The 16624-nt window shown below is 40.4% G+C and overlaps 1 protein-coding gene across 1 annotated transcript; it reads right to left on the reverse strand.

Moving 5' to 3' along the window:
• Positions 1-2276: 2276 nt before the first annotated feature.
• LOC135346683 (uncharacterized) lies at positions 2277-16541 on the reverse strand. Its single transcript, XM_064544379.1, has 15 exons — positions 16395-16541; positions 15923-16169; positions 14945-15058; positions 14587-14736; positions 14393-14494; positions 13921-14046; positions 6638-6766; positions 6321-6551; positions 6016-6120; positions 5865-5901; positions 4104-5633; positions 3341-3959; positions 2962-3238; positions 2760-2787; positions 2277-2698 (listed from the first exon to the last, which is right to left on the reverse strand). The coding sequence occupies exons 2-15, from the start codon at positions 16118-16120 to the stop codon at positions 2337-2339; spliced, it is 4008 nt and encodes a 1335-aa protein (XP_064400449.1). The 5' UTR covers positions 16121-16169; positions 16395-16541; the 3' UTR covers positions 2277-2336.
• Positions 16542-16624: the final 83 nt, after the last annotated feature.

Below are 16624 nucleotides of genomic sequence, written 5' to 3' on the forward strand. Positions count from 1 at the left end.
CCACAAATACAATGAAAATTTGACGCATGCGCAGACAACTAGTACCAGGCCCAGTTGTTTGCCTAACCGTTATAAAAGCGAAAACTCGGCCTGGGATCGAGGCTAGGGTATTATCCAGTTTTGGACATATAGATCTATGATTTGCTAGCTGCAAGTCTTCATTGCGAGATTTGCTATAGATAATGAAAGCACCGCAGGTGTTGATGCCTCGGTGGAGATACCAAAGCTACATAACATAAAGCTTTTATACACAATCATGATAAAACAATTTAATTTTGCTGCATGCAAAAACTCAGAGTGGGTAATGATCGACCATGATTGTTGTTAAAAACGATCGATGCCAAAAGTTCAAGTCTAAAATTAATGGCTGCATTATATCAGAGCCTTGAAGCTCTCTTGTCACTCTTGCAGCTACCAATAGCTAGCGTTCTAGTGCAGAGCTAACTACTAAGTAGAGTAGCAACACTCGGTGAACTAGTTTGACTACGTGCTCTTCTGAAAAGGCTGCAATGGCATTCCAAGTAAGCAAAACTAGGCATAACTCGACAATGAAGCATTATTTTGCAAATCCACGAATTAAAATCCAAGTAAACACGACTAGAAGCCTATAGAAACTCTTACTTGCACTTGATTCATCCTTGAGCAGCTGTAGCAGTCTACACAGACAGACACACACACAAACACACTACCTTATACCTCGCTTGCGCATGCGCACCGAGGCATAATTATATCGAATTCATACTTAATTTGCATGCAATCATGTGTCTAAGAAATTCCTGGACCCACTTGAACAAACCAGCATGTTGAGTTTGACCAGACCCTTCTTTTAGTGAACGAAGCTGTGCTGCCTGAGTATAGTATGTATAGTATAGTACTCGAGTGCGAACTAACCTATTGCCGGCGCACTCAATCCCACGTGTGTGAGATTCTGAGACAGAATACAATTTTTTCTTCTTTTCGTGAGGTCCTTGTAAGCCACTAAACACTATACAGTGCTACATGTACAGGTTTAATTACGCTATGTTTAAAATCATGTGCAGGTGTTTCAACCAGAAAAGCGAACGTTGTGAACATTCAGCAAGTAAATTGGAACTAGACATGTCTCCTACGATAATCGCCAGCTTCCAGAATCAGAGCTAGAGACTTGTTTGTCGTTATAATCATGTGTCCATCATGTTGCAAAGTTGTAATAAAAGTCAGATAGTCCCTACCATATTTATGGTAGTCAGGGTGTCAAGGTACTTATAATGTGATGATGACAAATCCTCATACGTAACTGACATAATTTGCTACAGTGTATAGCAACTAAAATATCAACTTTTTTACGTATAGGTGATTACTCACGCAAGAGGGATGCAGCTATAATTATAATACAACTCGAGCCCTTGGGGCATAGCCCCAAAAAAGCAAGAGTCGCGAGCATGACGTTATAACTTATTGCTGATTGTGTAATAAGTTCAAGCCTAATGGACCAGACGAAGCAGAGGAGCCGGAGCCGGAGCTACAGTAGAACTTCGATTATCCGGACACCTTGGTTCCAGAAGCAGGCCGGATAAGTGAATATGCCGGATAATCGAATAGATAAACCACGCCTTGATCCACCCACTTTATTGATGAACAGCGGTTGTCTGCGCATGCGCAAAAGAAAAGCAGGCATGTCTCCATGGTAACAGCTGCAACGCGCATGCGCATTTGAGGGACACGCCCATTTTCTGAATTATGTAATCTGATTAAAAAGAAAACTGCCAAGCCGGATAATCGAGGTTCCGGATAATCGAGGGCCGGATAATCGAGGTTCTACTGTATAATTATATAGACACGGTTTTGGAGGTATCTAGGGCTTGCATTATCCCGAACACAGTGAGAGTATACCGTAAAAACTTGCCAGAAAAATTTCTTTGGCGCACAAATAGAATGGAGAAGATCATGTGAGCTTTAGATGGCGCTTTATTTGAGTGGGAACTACATTTAAATTGCAGTGATAAATAGCTTGAAGGCACATTTGGTGCAATTAGAGCTGAGACTGTTTAGTTCCGGCGCTAAAATTAGGGTGGAACCTTTATTTGACTGTTTACGGTACTATAGTAGTCCCTGAGGGCTTAAATCACATAGATACTGTTCAAAATAGTAAGTTTCAAGTTTAGATGCTAGGTGAACATTATTAATTGTACCAGGTTAAAATGGGAAATCTATGCTACGAGTAACTATGTAGTGTAGTAAGTGTTTCAAATTAAAGTTGCGTTGAGTTATATAGCTAGCCAGCAGAGAAGGTGTGCGACAGGGTCGATAAAGATTATACAAATCTATGAAACATGAAACAAACTAGTATTTTAATACTAAGTAGAGTCAAGTGAGCACAAGTGCTGGCAAATATCAATTGCTAGTTGGCCTTCGTTGGCATTCAGTACTATCTCAATGAGTGCTCTGTAGGTGGCAGCAAAGGGGTTGCGCTTTCTCCACAACCTCAAAGCCTCAGCCACGGCACTTTGTGTGCTTCTTTTTACTGACAGGAGGTTTGTTACGTCTCTTTGCTGGCTTTGGGTTAGTCCCAAGGGAATCATGTAGTCTTCCACATTACCAAAGTGATCGGAAAGTCCGAGCATGTCTTTTTCATCAATTTGTCCATCAAGTTGAGAGTCGGTCACTTTAGTACGCTCCTTCAGTTCTTCAACAGTCAGTGTCCTCAGTCCACCAGTTCCTATGCCACATTTATCATGAGTAGAAGTATTACAAGACAGAGCTATACTATAATAATTTACCTGGTGTTTCTGGGCTATTTTGACAGATCTGCAGATCAAAAAATATAATATTGTGTTGCTAATAGTCACCAGCACGTATAACATTTATTTCACATACCAAGAGTAGATACTCTTATCTACTCTTGCACATACCTATAGATTCCCACAACACAATACAATTCGTGCATACATGATTGTATCTACCTATATACATATAACTTACTTGCTCTTGTAGAATAACATCAACTTTTTCACTGCTATCTCCACTTCCTTTCCATTCCTCGAAACACTTAGGACATGCACCAACAGGAACTTCGATTTTAGGCTCATTGTCGTCAAAAGCCACAAATGTGAAGACAGACGGTTGAGGACAGTGACATAGCAGCATTGGGCCAGCACGATACTTCAAGCCTTGAAATCCACTCTCTTGGCATATCCTCTTGAGGTACTCATCATGAATGAGCTGGATACATTCTGAAGGTTTCTTTCCCTTTAATACCCTGCATGTATTTGTAGTGGTTGTGAACATGGTTCAGATATGGGCAAATATTTGTAACAATTGTGACTAAGTTTAGTACATGTAGGTTGACTTATAGGCTTACCTCACAGAAATCTTTATTCTATGCTGAAGAACTTCCAGTTGAACTTTCCATTTACAGTCATGAACCATATCAAAGCAACACAAGAAGCGAGAAACACGACTTCTCCTACGATGCTTTTGAGCTGCTGCCATCAACATGCATACCAAACGGTGATACACTTCCATAGGTAGAAACTTTTCAAAGTCGAAATAAAATTCCATCCAGGGAATGGTGCTTTGAGCTACCTCTTCGATCATGTCATCTTGAAGCTCCGGTAGCATTGAAGGGATAACAAAGCATTTGTTGGTTGGACTATCACTGTGACAGCTGGCGGAATCGGCCTGGGAATCGTTACCAGATGTCGGATGAATCAGACAATAGGCTTGTAGAATTACACTCAGTGTTGTAGCGTCAACTATATCAGACTTGAGAATTTGTTGACACAATCTTTCGAGAACGGCAAAAGAGATTATACCACTCTGTAAATTTCGTTCTTCTTTCCCTGAGAGAATATTGTCACTATCTTTGGATAACTCCATGATAATCTTCATGATTTCAATTAACATTTTCGGATCGATTATCACCAACTCCTTAATCTTTTCGGCATCCTTTTCACTTAAAAGCAGCTTGGACACGCGATCTGGAAGATACAAGAGAGTACACACATTACTTATTGTAAAAAGTAAATTCTGAAAGTGTGTATCAATGCAGCCACATAAACAAGTGATGGGGGGGGGGGTTATGCTTTAAGAACCACATCATACAGTACATGCAAAAAACGTACCGAGAAGAATTATCTCCCCAACATCATGAAAGAATTCCAGGGCATTAGTGGGGTGTGGAACACCTTTGCGCTCAGCAATTTTAATCATTTCATTCTTTCGACAGCACCTCTCAATTTCTCCTTTCTTCTTTTCTCGTTTGATGTCATTTTTCATCTCTTTCAGTTTACCTTCTAATCGAAGCCAAGACAGGGGATATACTTCATTCAAAAACTTCAATTTCTTACTTATACCGTCGAGTGTACTTCGGACTTCTAAGGCTCCACTGTTGATCGGATCAGTCACTGAATTTTCTACTGCAATGAAGTATCTTCCGTTAATTTTACAAAGGTGATTTACGCATCTATCATCCTCCACGAGCACTTTTCGTACCTCCTTATTGATTTCTTTCAGTTGATCCTGTGTGATTTCTTCTTTGCCAATTCCAGGATTGCGGTGAGTGCCTACAAGTACTACTCTTCTCTGATACTTGTCTTCTGTTTCTTCATTCTCATTTGGTTCCGGTGGAGAGATGTGTGCATGAATCGAATGCAACCAGTACCGAACTTCCTCCATTGGATTGGGTTGGAAATTTGGTTGAAGCAGATATTCCCGCATATCTTGCAAATTGAACACCACAATGTACATGGATCGTCTCCTGATGAAGCAGTGATGCATTGGTCGGTAGTTTTCTTGGCCAGCGAAATCCAGGACATTCAGTATAAGGGTTGGCTTTGTATCCTTCATCAGATGTTTCCGGTTTTTAAATGCATTGTTGACGATTTTAGCTTCTAACCGACTGCATACACTGATACTTCGCTCAGGGGGTACGATTTTAGTAGACACAGGTAAAGGTTGGGAAACAGACTTTTTGACTTGGGAAACTTTGGGGACTTGTGGTTTTGATGGAGGCTTGGGAGTAAATTCAATTTTCTCTGGCGCTATCAATGTGTTAGCTGCACTTGAATTGAGAACTGGAGGTGGTGAGGGAGAATTTTCTACTGGTGCCAGTTTCACTTGTTGGTCAGTAGGAGTGTTCGATGGTCGAGGATCACTCGAAAGAAATGAGTACGAGTCTAAAATTGGATCACGTTCCTTCCGCAAATTTATTTTAGGAACCAGAGGCTTCGTTTCTTTGTTGATTTTCGTGTTAATATCCTCTATTCTTCGGAGAAGCTCACCCAAAGATTTTTCTTGAAACTTCTGAGAAGCTGCTTGCTTTTTCACTTCCTCTGGAAGCCCTTTGATAATAGCCAATGCATGCATTTCATCTCTCTCTCTTTGCTGGTCTCCCTCGCTTGTTTCAGACCACTGCATTGTGACTGCTCGAGAATCGACTGTATCCACTTCATTATTGTCAATGCCACGAGTTGATTTTTGGTTCGGATCAAATTCTTTCCCAACGATCAGTTTATAGAGACTTGTCTTGCCTTTGCGTGCTTCCCCGAGAAACAACAGACCACATCGAGGAATTTTTTTCTTCCCTTGTCTTAACGCTTGCTTGTAACTTTCGATGAAAACGGATCCACGCTTCACAATCTCGGGGGGAATAACTGCTCATGTGTGTGTGTTTGAGAAAAAGAAGACACTATCAAACATGCACAATACTTTAAGCACTAGGCTATCATCAGAGGTACATGTACATGCACATTTTCCACGTGGGAAAAATGACTTATATCAAATATGCGCAATGCCGCCCAAACCCAACTGTACGTTCTAAGCATTCACAAAAGCATGTGCGATATACTGCACAGGTCAGACATAGTGATATCAAACAAACTCACTGTCTTCGGGTTCCACATCCCTAGGAGACTGACCAGCCTATAAAATGATAAGAGAATATAATTATATATTTTTAATTGTCAGCCAAACATGCATGTGCATCAATAACTGAACCAGTGAATAAACCAAATATTATACATGTAGGAGACACACCTGGTTCTTCTCTTCGTGGAGAGCTTTACCATGTTCAGTTGCGAGAATAACCTTTTCTACTCTCTCACTTGACTTTGCTCGTGCTACATGGAGGACTGTGTTTCCCTAAAATTAAAATAGCATGGATTTGAAGCACACCAGTAGGTCTGTATAGTACAAACATACATGTATGTGTGTACAGATGTAGCTCGTACAAAATTGATGTATACTTTTGCCCTTGGGCATTACATTACATTGCTCCAGTGCAATATTTACCATGTTGCACGAGGGCGCCTTGCACAATGTTTTTTTTAATTATTACACACCATTATGTCCTTCCGATCAGCTTTGCACCCCTTGTCTAAGAGAGCCTTTGCGATCTCTGCTGAGTCATGAATAGCTGCGATATGGAGAGCACTCTTCTCTCCTGTTCTCTCTCCATCATCACTGCTTTCCTCAACAAAGTCCGACACATCCACATCTGACCGCCCAACCAGGTAATTCGCTGCATCCACTTTCTGATACTCACATGCTGTCAGAAAAGGGGAGTATCCAGCCTGAAAGAAAAGAACGGAATACTATAAATTGCCAATCCCTGTATAAGCACTGCAAATGCTTTAGTACTCCCCATACACATCCTCACCTTCGTTTTCTGCTTGAGAAGGTCAGACTTGTCCTCATCACTGATCACTGTCATATTTTCCAACAGCCATTCGGTGAGATTAGGGCTCTTGCGATTAGAGCAAACATAGTGGATTATATTCCAGCCAATCTGGGGAGAAGTACATTGTAATGGACAGTATTATTGTTTAAACAGTATTATTGTTTAAAGTGAAGTACACTATGATTATCTACGGTGGCCCTAAAGGTCACTCAGTACCGTCTTTGTTCTAATTACAGCACCAAAACAAATCTGGAAATGGTCCACATTTGGAACGACAAAAGATTATTATTGAGGAGTGGTTCTTAGAATAAGGTGGAGCTAACAAAAAAAAAAAAAAGAAATATTCAAACACAGTGACAGATTGCTTCGAATATAGCAGTTTCAAGACCTCAAACGTTTATGATTTAGCTATATCTACACTCAAAGTAGTATTCTTTCTATCAAATGTGTATACCGTATATCTTCTAGTTTATCGGACACTTCTAATTACCCCGGACACTCTTTTGGGCAATTTTCGTTGTTCTAATACAACGGACACTCCAGTGCTTTAATATTACATTTGTTCTAAATATCCGGACAATACTTTGAAAAGTTGAGTTACATTCACCATTCACAGACGGCAAGTAAGACAAGACTTAGAGTGCTGCAGTTAGATAGCTTTGAGTAGCTAGTTTTAGATAGCTAGTGCAACTATTCAGTCGCACACTGGTCTATTAAACTTAGCTAGCTCGCATGCAGCTGCTTGCTTGTTCTAATTATTCCGGACACTTCGCATGCTGTATAAAAATCTGTTCCAATTATACCCGGACAATTTCCAAAATAATTATTTTTTGCTGTCCGATAAATTAGAAGATATACGGTACATATCATCAACAGCAGCATTTAACTGAGCATGGCTTGCAGAGTATGTGCTTGAAGCTATGCTAACTGTATTTATAACGAAAGGTTGTTAGTTATGGTCGTGTAAACTAATTAACTAAGCACCACAATAAAATAATGGAAATGGTTCATAAATAGAACAAAAAATAAATAGAAACTGCGAGTTGGTTGTAGTTAGAAAAAAGACGGTAGTTCTGTTCTCAACTTGGTGTTCTGCACTTGAGCTTCACTAGTTAGTGTTCTCAACTTCGTGTTCTGTACTTGAGCTTTGTTAGTTAAGTCTTCAATAGTTTACGACCTTTGACCCATGTGTGTGGTTTGTTGGTAACCGAGAATAGTTAGCTGACCAGCGACTAAGAAGAGATGTTATTGCTTCTCATGTAACTATATATAGTGAACCTGTAGATCTATCTGGTATTCATTGTGCAACCTGATACAACTTCACCATGCAGTCAAATTTTGAATAGATATTGAGCTGCTCTCAAATTGTCATGTTTCACTAACTTCACTAGCCTCCTTCACTGGCCTCCCCTGGCCTGCTACTGACTGCTTGCGCATACGCAAAATTATTGGATATTTTCCCTCGTAGAATGTCCTATAATACTGAATTTATCGGAGAAAAAATCCTGACGAAGAATGTACTGATTATTAAAAGTCATACCAAGAGTTCCTAATTAACTCTTGGTCATACCATAGATTGAGTAGTTAACAAGGATTGGAAACGGGATCACGTGCGGTGATGGTGTTGATTGAAAAACATGTGTTGCTGATTTCAAGTATCAACTACGCTAATTAATTTATGTGTTTATTTGTACCTCTATGCAGAGGTGAAGAGGTTATAATTTCACAATTTTTAGTTATAGGCCAAGCATAGGAATAGGTTAATCGTAATGTCTTATTTCTATGACCTGAATGCATTCTTGTGAGAAGTTACACCTTGCTAGGTAAACGTTGAACATGTCGACCGTTTGTGTATGCAGATATGCCTTAAAGACCCAAATTCCAACATCATCAGGCAAATACAAGAAAGAAATAACTTCAGAAAGATTATGGGATCCCTATATAAGTTAAAAAGTCATAAAGAACAAGAAAGTTTTTTCGTAGTTTTGTCCATACAAGCTTCATTTCAGTTTATATTTCACAAAAAATGTCATAAATATCACAATAATAATGGCCAATAGACAGTTGATACTTCCAAATGGCCAACAGGCATAATAATATATAATTTTGTCTTTATAGAGCCTATAGTGTCTTAGGTGAGATCCAGAGGAGAGTTTTGCTCAATCTGGCTGATGCTACAAGCTCTCCCCTACAGCTAGCCTCGACCCCAGGCCGATCTGTCTCCAATTGAACGCTAGGTCGCCTACTAGGCCTGGTATTGATTGTATTTGGGCGTGATCTGGGCGTGGTTTTTTAATACATTGACTCTGTGGTACAACAAAAAATGAATCCTCCAACAGTGGTCTTCAACAACAGCCTCTGGGGCAGTATACAGCAGGAAATACTTCCCAGAAGACACTTCTTTGGCAGTGGCAACCAAATATTTGTCGATTTATTTATTGCTACTGAGGATGGCAGCAGAAACACCTCTATTGTTTAGACTCCTGACCTGGTCAATCATGAGTCTCATGATGAGAGATACAAGGGGAGAGACAATTAACAAGAACAACACTTTTGTCAACAGGAGGAGCCTTGGTCCTACCTAGCTTGTAGTCCATTAAAAAGGGTAGCAACTGATATAGCAGAGAGACTTGCCATACCCCGTTGGGAACCAGATAAACACGTCCCTTCCCTCAAACAGGAGATTGAGAGCCTGGGCCTGTTCTGCCATGAGAGTGAGGCCATCTTGCTTCAAACAAGACAACGCGTTGCATGCCATAGCTAGCTAGCTATAAATTGAGAACATGACACGGAGCTACATTACTGTAACTTTTACGGGAGTAAAATGCCTCTACGTACACCTTTAGTATTACAGAAAAAAAGCAGGAAACAAAGTGTGAAGAATCTCTGCTTTTGTATCCGGTTCCTGCCACGCCCAGATACAATCAATACCAGGCCGTATTTTTCAACTTCGTTCTATTAAAAAAAAATTGGCCTGGGACTGAGGCTACCCTACAGCATGTATGCAGGAACGATCACATTTGCTGCTCATCAGCCCTGTCTTCTGTCTTTTGCTACTCATAGCCAGCCACCTTCGGTATAGCCTCGATTCAAGCCTGGTGGCCTGGTTTCGAGGCCTGATCATATACATGACGTCAACTGAAACACGGATGGTTTCATCCGGTTCTATTGCATTTCCAATCCCTCTCCCTCCTTAATCTATGGTACAAATAAGGTTTACATTCCATTGGTCTGGCACATTCCATTGTGAAATGACCTCAAGACAAGAGTGCTCAGACCCTTTCTTAGGAGGGGGCTGATCCATGAGACTAATATCAATGGTGGATCTAGCCTCGTTCCCAGGCCGATCGAGTCGACCTAGCGTTCAATTGGAGACGGATCGGCCTGGGAACGAGGCAATGGTGGATCTAGATACTGCCAAACAAAAATGACTTGATAGAACCACACGCAAATATCTGACCTTGTTGTTCTGTCTTCAGATTAATGTTTTCTAAGCTTCAGGGAAGAAAAGCTTCAGCTAAGAGGCATTCCAATCGATTCTAATAATGGTAAACGGGATGCTGACTGCTAGTACACGAATATAAATGTCACGGAAGTGAACGAGAATACATTCGTCAGAATCTGACGAACGACTGACGCATGCGCAGACAGGCCTAGTTGTTTGCCTAACCGTTATAAAAGCGAAAACTCAGCCTGGGATCGAGGCTATGCAAGGCTCTGCTGATGCAGCCATTATTTTAGACATAGACTTTTGGCATCGATTGTTTTTAACAATAATCATTCGATCGTTTACCCACTCCTTGAGTTTGCATGCAGCAAAACAAAAATGTTCATCATGATATAATAATGTGTATATATATGTTATGTATAGTTTTGGTACCTCCACCGAGGCATCAGCACCCGCGGTGCTTTCATTATTATATCAGTACCAGGTCATAAAACTATAATTTTGTGCTTGTTATACTCATCATACTATTATATGATGTGGTTGTCTTTGTTTGCTCCAGCTTTCAATCCCAAGTCAAGTGTATATGTAAGGAACAAGTTTAAGAAGAAATTGGCTCGATTTGAAGAACAGTGTAGTATCATCTTGTACCTCAGTTCACGAATGAAGCAAGGGTACAAAGAACCAGTCAGCAGGTCTATTGATTTCGATTTCAAGATGAACACATTTCTCAAGCTAAAGACCAGGGCAACTTCACTACAGACTGTATGATACTGTGTTAACTACAATAATTATGCTATACTATAATTTTAGCGTGGAGTGAAATTAATTACCTCAGTAGTCAGTACGTTAACTCATGCTCAAAACTAGAAGCAGGTGCAGCCCTAGTACTAGCTTCTCATTTCACCCTTAGATTGCACGATCATAAATTTTATAAAAAAGGCAAACATAATAACATTTTACATAAGAAAAATGTTATGCTTAATCTATGGTCATACATAGAGCTATATAGCTAGCTAGCTAGCTAGAGACAGAGCTGTAGGTTGTTGTACAGCTATTTTCTTTCTGATAGAGTCAGCAGCAGTTCAGAGGAGGGAGGACACGATTAACCTTAGCTAATAATTAGCTAATTATCACGACCTTTTAATGAAATTCTTTGAACGATTCGTCTTTTATTCTTTATAACTCTACATGTTGGACACAGAGTAGAGCTAGAGCTAGAGCAAAGTACATGAAGTAAGCGTAATCATAGAAGTTCTCCTACTGGAGATACTCCTATATGGCCAAGTTGCTAGGACGTGAAGATAATAGGACCCCTATAAGAAGCACCCAAGTACTCCTATCTCCAAGATCCCTGTGAGAAGCATCCCGGGCACTCTGATCTTGTCTCTGTGAGAAGCACTCCTGATCCTGTCTCCAGAATCCCTATGAGGAGCACCCCAGGTACTCCTGTCTCCAAAATTCCTGTGAGAAGCACCCCAGGCACTCCTGTCTCTGTGATAATTAAAGCTGCAACATGGAATTGTTTACTTCAGAACGTCTCCAACATGAAGAACATCAATGGCACTAACAGTCTCAGCTTCTAGCACCCCTTTATTTTTGTAGTTTGCTCTGTGCCTGCACGAATTGCCTGTCACCCCTACTACAGTACAGTTTTGTGTGTCCCAATATGTAGAGGTTATAAAGAAAGAAAAGACGAATCGTTCATCATTAAAAGGTCGTAATAATTAGCTAATTATTAGCTAAGGTTAATCCTGTCCTCCCTCTTCTAATAGACTTTCACCAAAGTTAGTATTTGATGGGCGTAGCCTGTTCATTAGGCTAGTGTTACTTTCACTCCGTTCAGACGATTGTCATCCACACTGTTGCAGGCTGTGAGTCTTTTGTTAGCATAGCAGGCTACGGGTAGCTATCAGCTCTTTCTCAGATGGGCTAGAAACTTTCAATCGAAATTCCTATCTACTTCCTTTAATCCACTTCCGTTCATTGTGACGTCGTTGTTTTACTGAGCATACACGTTGTTATCCTGCGTTAGCCGGTATCTGGCTAATGGTTAGCGCATGCGCAAGCAGTCGATACCAGGGCCATGCACTGTTCGAGGAAGTGCGGCCTGGGATCGAGGCTATAACTTCAACATGATTTTAATGCAGAACATGAATATTATTATAATTTATGGACTGTATTTCTGTACAACTTGTCTTGTATGTAGCTCTAGTTTTTCATATTATACTGCAGTCCTTATTATAACGGTCGGCAGACGGCCCCTTTGCCGACCATTTAGTGCATGTGACCGGTCAATTTGCCATGTGCTCTGACAAATTGGCCGGACAATATTTTAGTGCTAGTACTAGTTCTGAGAAGGAGCAGAGGCATCTAGTTAGTATAGCTACTTTTGAAAGATGAAAACAGAAGAAATGACTGTGCCAAGCAGCATAGAAGAACCATCTTGTTGAGTCACTCAAGGAAAAATATTTGTAAGCATTTTGATGGATGGCTCCGCCAGCTATATGTCAAGCCATTAGAGTATCAGGGATGAAAATAAGTATTTTATCACTGTGTCAAGTCATTTTCAATGTTCACCTGCCACCAATGAAAGGACCTGACAGCCTGTCGTCATAATTATAATTATGTCTTATTAATTTTTGTTTTGATGTTTATAATCGTAATAATAATTATAGTAGTATAAAGCACAACTCATAAAAACCCGACACTATTTCTTTGAGCTAAACCAGTCTAAATACAGTTCCTTGTGAGTCCACTGACTGTCTAACTCAAGAGCACCAAAGAGTAGAAACATGTCTTTCTGGTCTAGCCAGTCATGGAGTCAGGACTGATACTTCTCATAGGAGCACTGCCACTTCTAGTCTGTTTTTTTGATTTGAGCTGCTTGCATCAATGGCACTGGGATGCATCAGTTTTCTTGAACTAGCTACGTAGATGGTACATGTAGATCTAGTAGCTCTACAAATTATTGCTGATTTAGTTTTTTTGCACACATGGCAATTTTCTGAGCATGCGCAGTTGTTGTCCGGCCAGATGGCAGTTCATGCAGTACAATAGACGGCCAAGCAGGCTATGTGCTCAGATTTTTACCGGTAGCCGGTGGCCGGCTGTTATTTTCATCTCTGAGTATATGGTAGGACATTATGTCCTTTCAATTCTTAATCCTTATAATAAGCACTAGTGCTGTATACAGCTCGGATCTTGCTATACTTGCGTACTTAGCTAGCTAGCTAGGCCTTAGGCTGCTATTGCATTATCAGTAGCAAGCGCATCTATAGGTCAAAGGTCACCAACTATCAAAGGCTAAACTAGCAAAGATCAAGTACAGAACACCAAGTTGAGAACACAGCTACTAAGTGACCGACCTTCAGGGCCACCGTAATTATCAATTATTATAGTCTTGTATGTTCATTAATTTTAGCAAACACCCAATACAGTTACAATGTACATACATGTAGCCAGGGGGTGGAAAAAGGAGCAATCCCTTTTTTTGGAACACCAATACTCAGTTCTACTACGTCTTAGACTTTAGCTAGCTAGAAGAAACAGTTACAAGCATGTACGTATACAAACAAAATACGTACGTGTGGAGGTTGCTCACATTTGACCACAAAATTATAATGCAATAATGGGTACTCAAGGTTTTTTAAATAAATGGGCGTGGTTTCCGGTCAAACTTTTCCGCTAGTGCCGCCCGATCTTTTGCTCCCCATTCTAGCTACGCCTCTGCAAGACGATTGCACATATATCGGATGTACATCACACACCGTCGCACCAAAATAATACTTACATGTAGATGGATACATTCACTTACTTTATCTGTTGCCATAAATAGCTCCTTTAGAACATCAGGAAGCAGGGGTGGAAGGTCGCCAATAATGTGACGAAGAGTTTTGTCACTACCTTCACTGCAGGCTATGTGGAGGAAGTTGGCTCCCTTCTGCAATGTACAGCAAAATGGACACAGGTACATATGTAAAGGTCAAGCAAAAAACAGTGTCAGAATGACGTTCATCCGAGTACATAAGTGGAGCTATATACCGTATTACTAGAATATTTTGCGGGTGAAAAACTTTTGCAAATGAGCTAAATCAGCTGACTCTTTGCGATCTAACAATTGCGATTTGGCAAGGATCGTGTGCATTTACTAGTAATAATTTAGGTTTTGCGATTTTATTGTTGCGAATTGATCAACCCTCGCAAAATTCGCATATGTTTGTTACTCGCAGCAAAATATTCTAGTAATACATGTACCGGTACATGTATAAACATGACATAATGACTACCTTATTGATCACAGAGTAATCTAAAACATCAGTGTCCTCCAGCTCAGTGACAATGTCCAGATGGTCTCCCTTGACAGCATACATCAATGGAGTCCAACCTCTCTGAGAATACACAGTGATGAAATGACATAATTATGGTAGAATATAGCCAATAATTATGTCCAGAGATTGTTTGTACACATCTTCTAACCAACCTTTTCTTTGGCATTGACAAGGATGGATATATCCGAATCATGCTGCTTGTTAATCCCAAAGCGATTTTGATTGTTTGCCTTATCGAGCAAGAGTTGACAGATCTCCAGATTCCCAGTGTTACAAGCAATATGAAGAGCATTCAGCCCTTCCTGGAAAATGGAAGTTCGATTGTGTCAAACTTTACTGTGAGCGAAATCAATCAATTCACATCAATGACCATTTCCCTCCACGTCAGTGTACTATATGCAACTTAGATTTCTACATAATATACACATCTTTCAAGTTTATAGTAAATTAGCCGTACTTCATTATACATTCTCATCATACGAATAATATACATGCACTAAAAAGGTGAACCTTGTTTTTGAAGGCAGCAGATGCTCCCTCGTCCAGCAACAGTCTGACTCTGTCTATATCACCTCTTTGACAGGCCAGCATGAGAGGAGAGTGGGACCGGTACTCTGGGTTAACCTTGAATGGGATTTAACATAACAGTAACATAACAGTAACAGAGGAGTTGAGGTCAGACCATAACCTTGTGTACATGCATGTACATGTAGGACCGATGCCGATGTATCCTTATACTATAGGCAAATAACTCAAAGATTATATTGTATTGTGCCTGGATTACAGAGTCCCCTTATTTAGAGTTGATCAGGTGATTATTTAGCGTGGTCATTATCAATGAGACGTGGTATCCACTTGAGGGGATACACCCACATCATGGGATACAGGTAGCAACTTTTACATGACACAACAACAGCTGTACGTATAATGAAAGAACCACCCAACCTGACAGATAGCTGAGGTAACGAGCAGGTAAAAACTTGCACTGCAAGTTACCTTGGTGCAGGTTTCTTCTCACTCAAACAGTTGTACTAAATGAAATTACAGTATCATGCAGGATGAGCTCAAATCGGTGGTTAAATAATTACATGTACGGACAATAAAGGGGCAGGAACTATGCCAGTGAAACAAAAAAGAAAGAAGTATTCTGTCAATAAATAATTTTATCTTTATCCCCAGAAAAAGGGGTGTATATGCAAACAGGTCCTACATGTAAGGTCACAATGCTAATAGTACTCTAGTGCGGCACTGACATAAATAACTAACATAAGAGTATCGTAGCACAATTCTGAAGGGACTCCATTTATAAATGAGAACAAATGTAAACTGGCTAGAAGCCTTTAAAAGCTCTTAGTTTTTGAGCAGATACAGCTGGAACATACACACACACACAAATAGCTTTAATTACTATACAATTTTGGGCTAACTCTTTATGAAGTGCGTAGGTCCTGTCGTGAAACATACTGTACTGTAGTCCTAGTGACTCACCTGTGCGTGTTTGGAGGGTAGAAAGTCCAGACTTTGTTTTCCCCCTTTCTGTTTGTCTTTCTCATCCAGTTTCTGTTCTCTGATGACCTCCACTGCTCTATGAATTGCAGTATTGTGTTTACAGTAGACTGCAGTCAATATAATGCCCTGTAGAACGTTTCTGTGCTTATCAACACTTATAAATGAGGGTGTTGCCATAGTCGAGTCAGTCAGATCAGGATCTCTCAGGAACAATACAGATCGTGATCTACATAGAGTGTACAAGTAAAGAATATACATGTACACAAGCGTCTCTTGACCAGCTTGGAATAACGTCTTTACACTCATTGGGTACGTAATAACAGGCTAGTATCCACAAAATCTAGCCTACCCTTTTTTTAGCTGCAACTGAATAGGATTTGGTTCCTCAGGCTCTAGTTTATAGCCTTGCATAGTAGATAGCTCTTTGATTAGAACTCAAGTTGGGTCTCACCAAAAATTAGGAACTCCAGCCAAAGTATTGGTTAACGTAACATGGACCAGAACTCCTGATATGATCCTCAGTACTTATTTCTGTCAGAACAGTGCTAGTACAGCACAAGTACAGCATGCAGCAGAACCAGATACACCGCCCCCTTTTGAGATCTACCCCGGCCCTAGCCTCGATCCCAGCCCCTCTCACTCAATTGAGTGCGGCCTGGAATCGAGGCTACCCCGCCCCTG

This window comes from Halichondria panicea, chromosome 13, assembly GCF_963675165.1.
Source record: "Halichondria panicea chromosome 13, odHalPani1.1, whole genome shotgun sequence".
In the NCBI taxonomy this organism is placed as follows: Eukaryota; Metazoa; Porifera; class Demospongiae; order Suberitida; family Halichondriidae; genus Halichondria; species Halichondria panicea.

What these genes read in the sequence shown, in the direction of transcription:
- LOC135346683 (XM_064544379.1), bottom strand. Translation starts at nt 16,120, where the DNA reads ATGGCAACACCCTCATTTATAAGTGTTGATAAGCACAGAAACGTTCTA. An exon ending in TTGTCAATGCCAAAGAAAAG is followed by an intron (nt 14,495 to 14,586) that starts GTTGGTTAGAAG and finishes GTGTATTCTCAG; the next exon opens with AGAGGTTGGACTCCATTGAT. An exon ending in TCCACGAAGAGAAGAACCAG is followed by an intron (nt 5,902 to 6,015) that starts GTGTGTCTCCTA and finishes ATCATTTTATAG; the next exon opens with GCTGGTCAGTCTCCTAGGGA.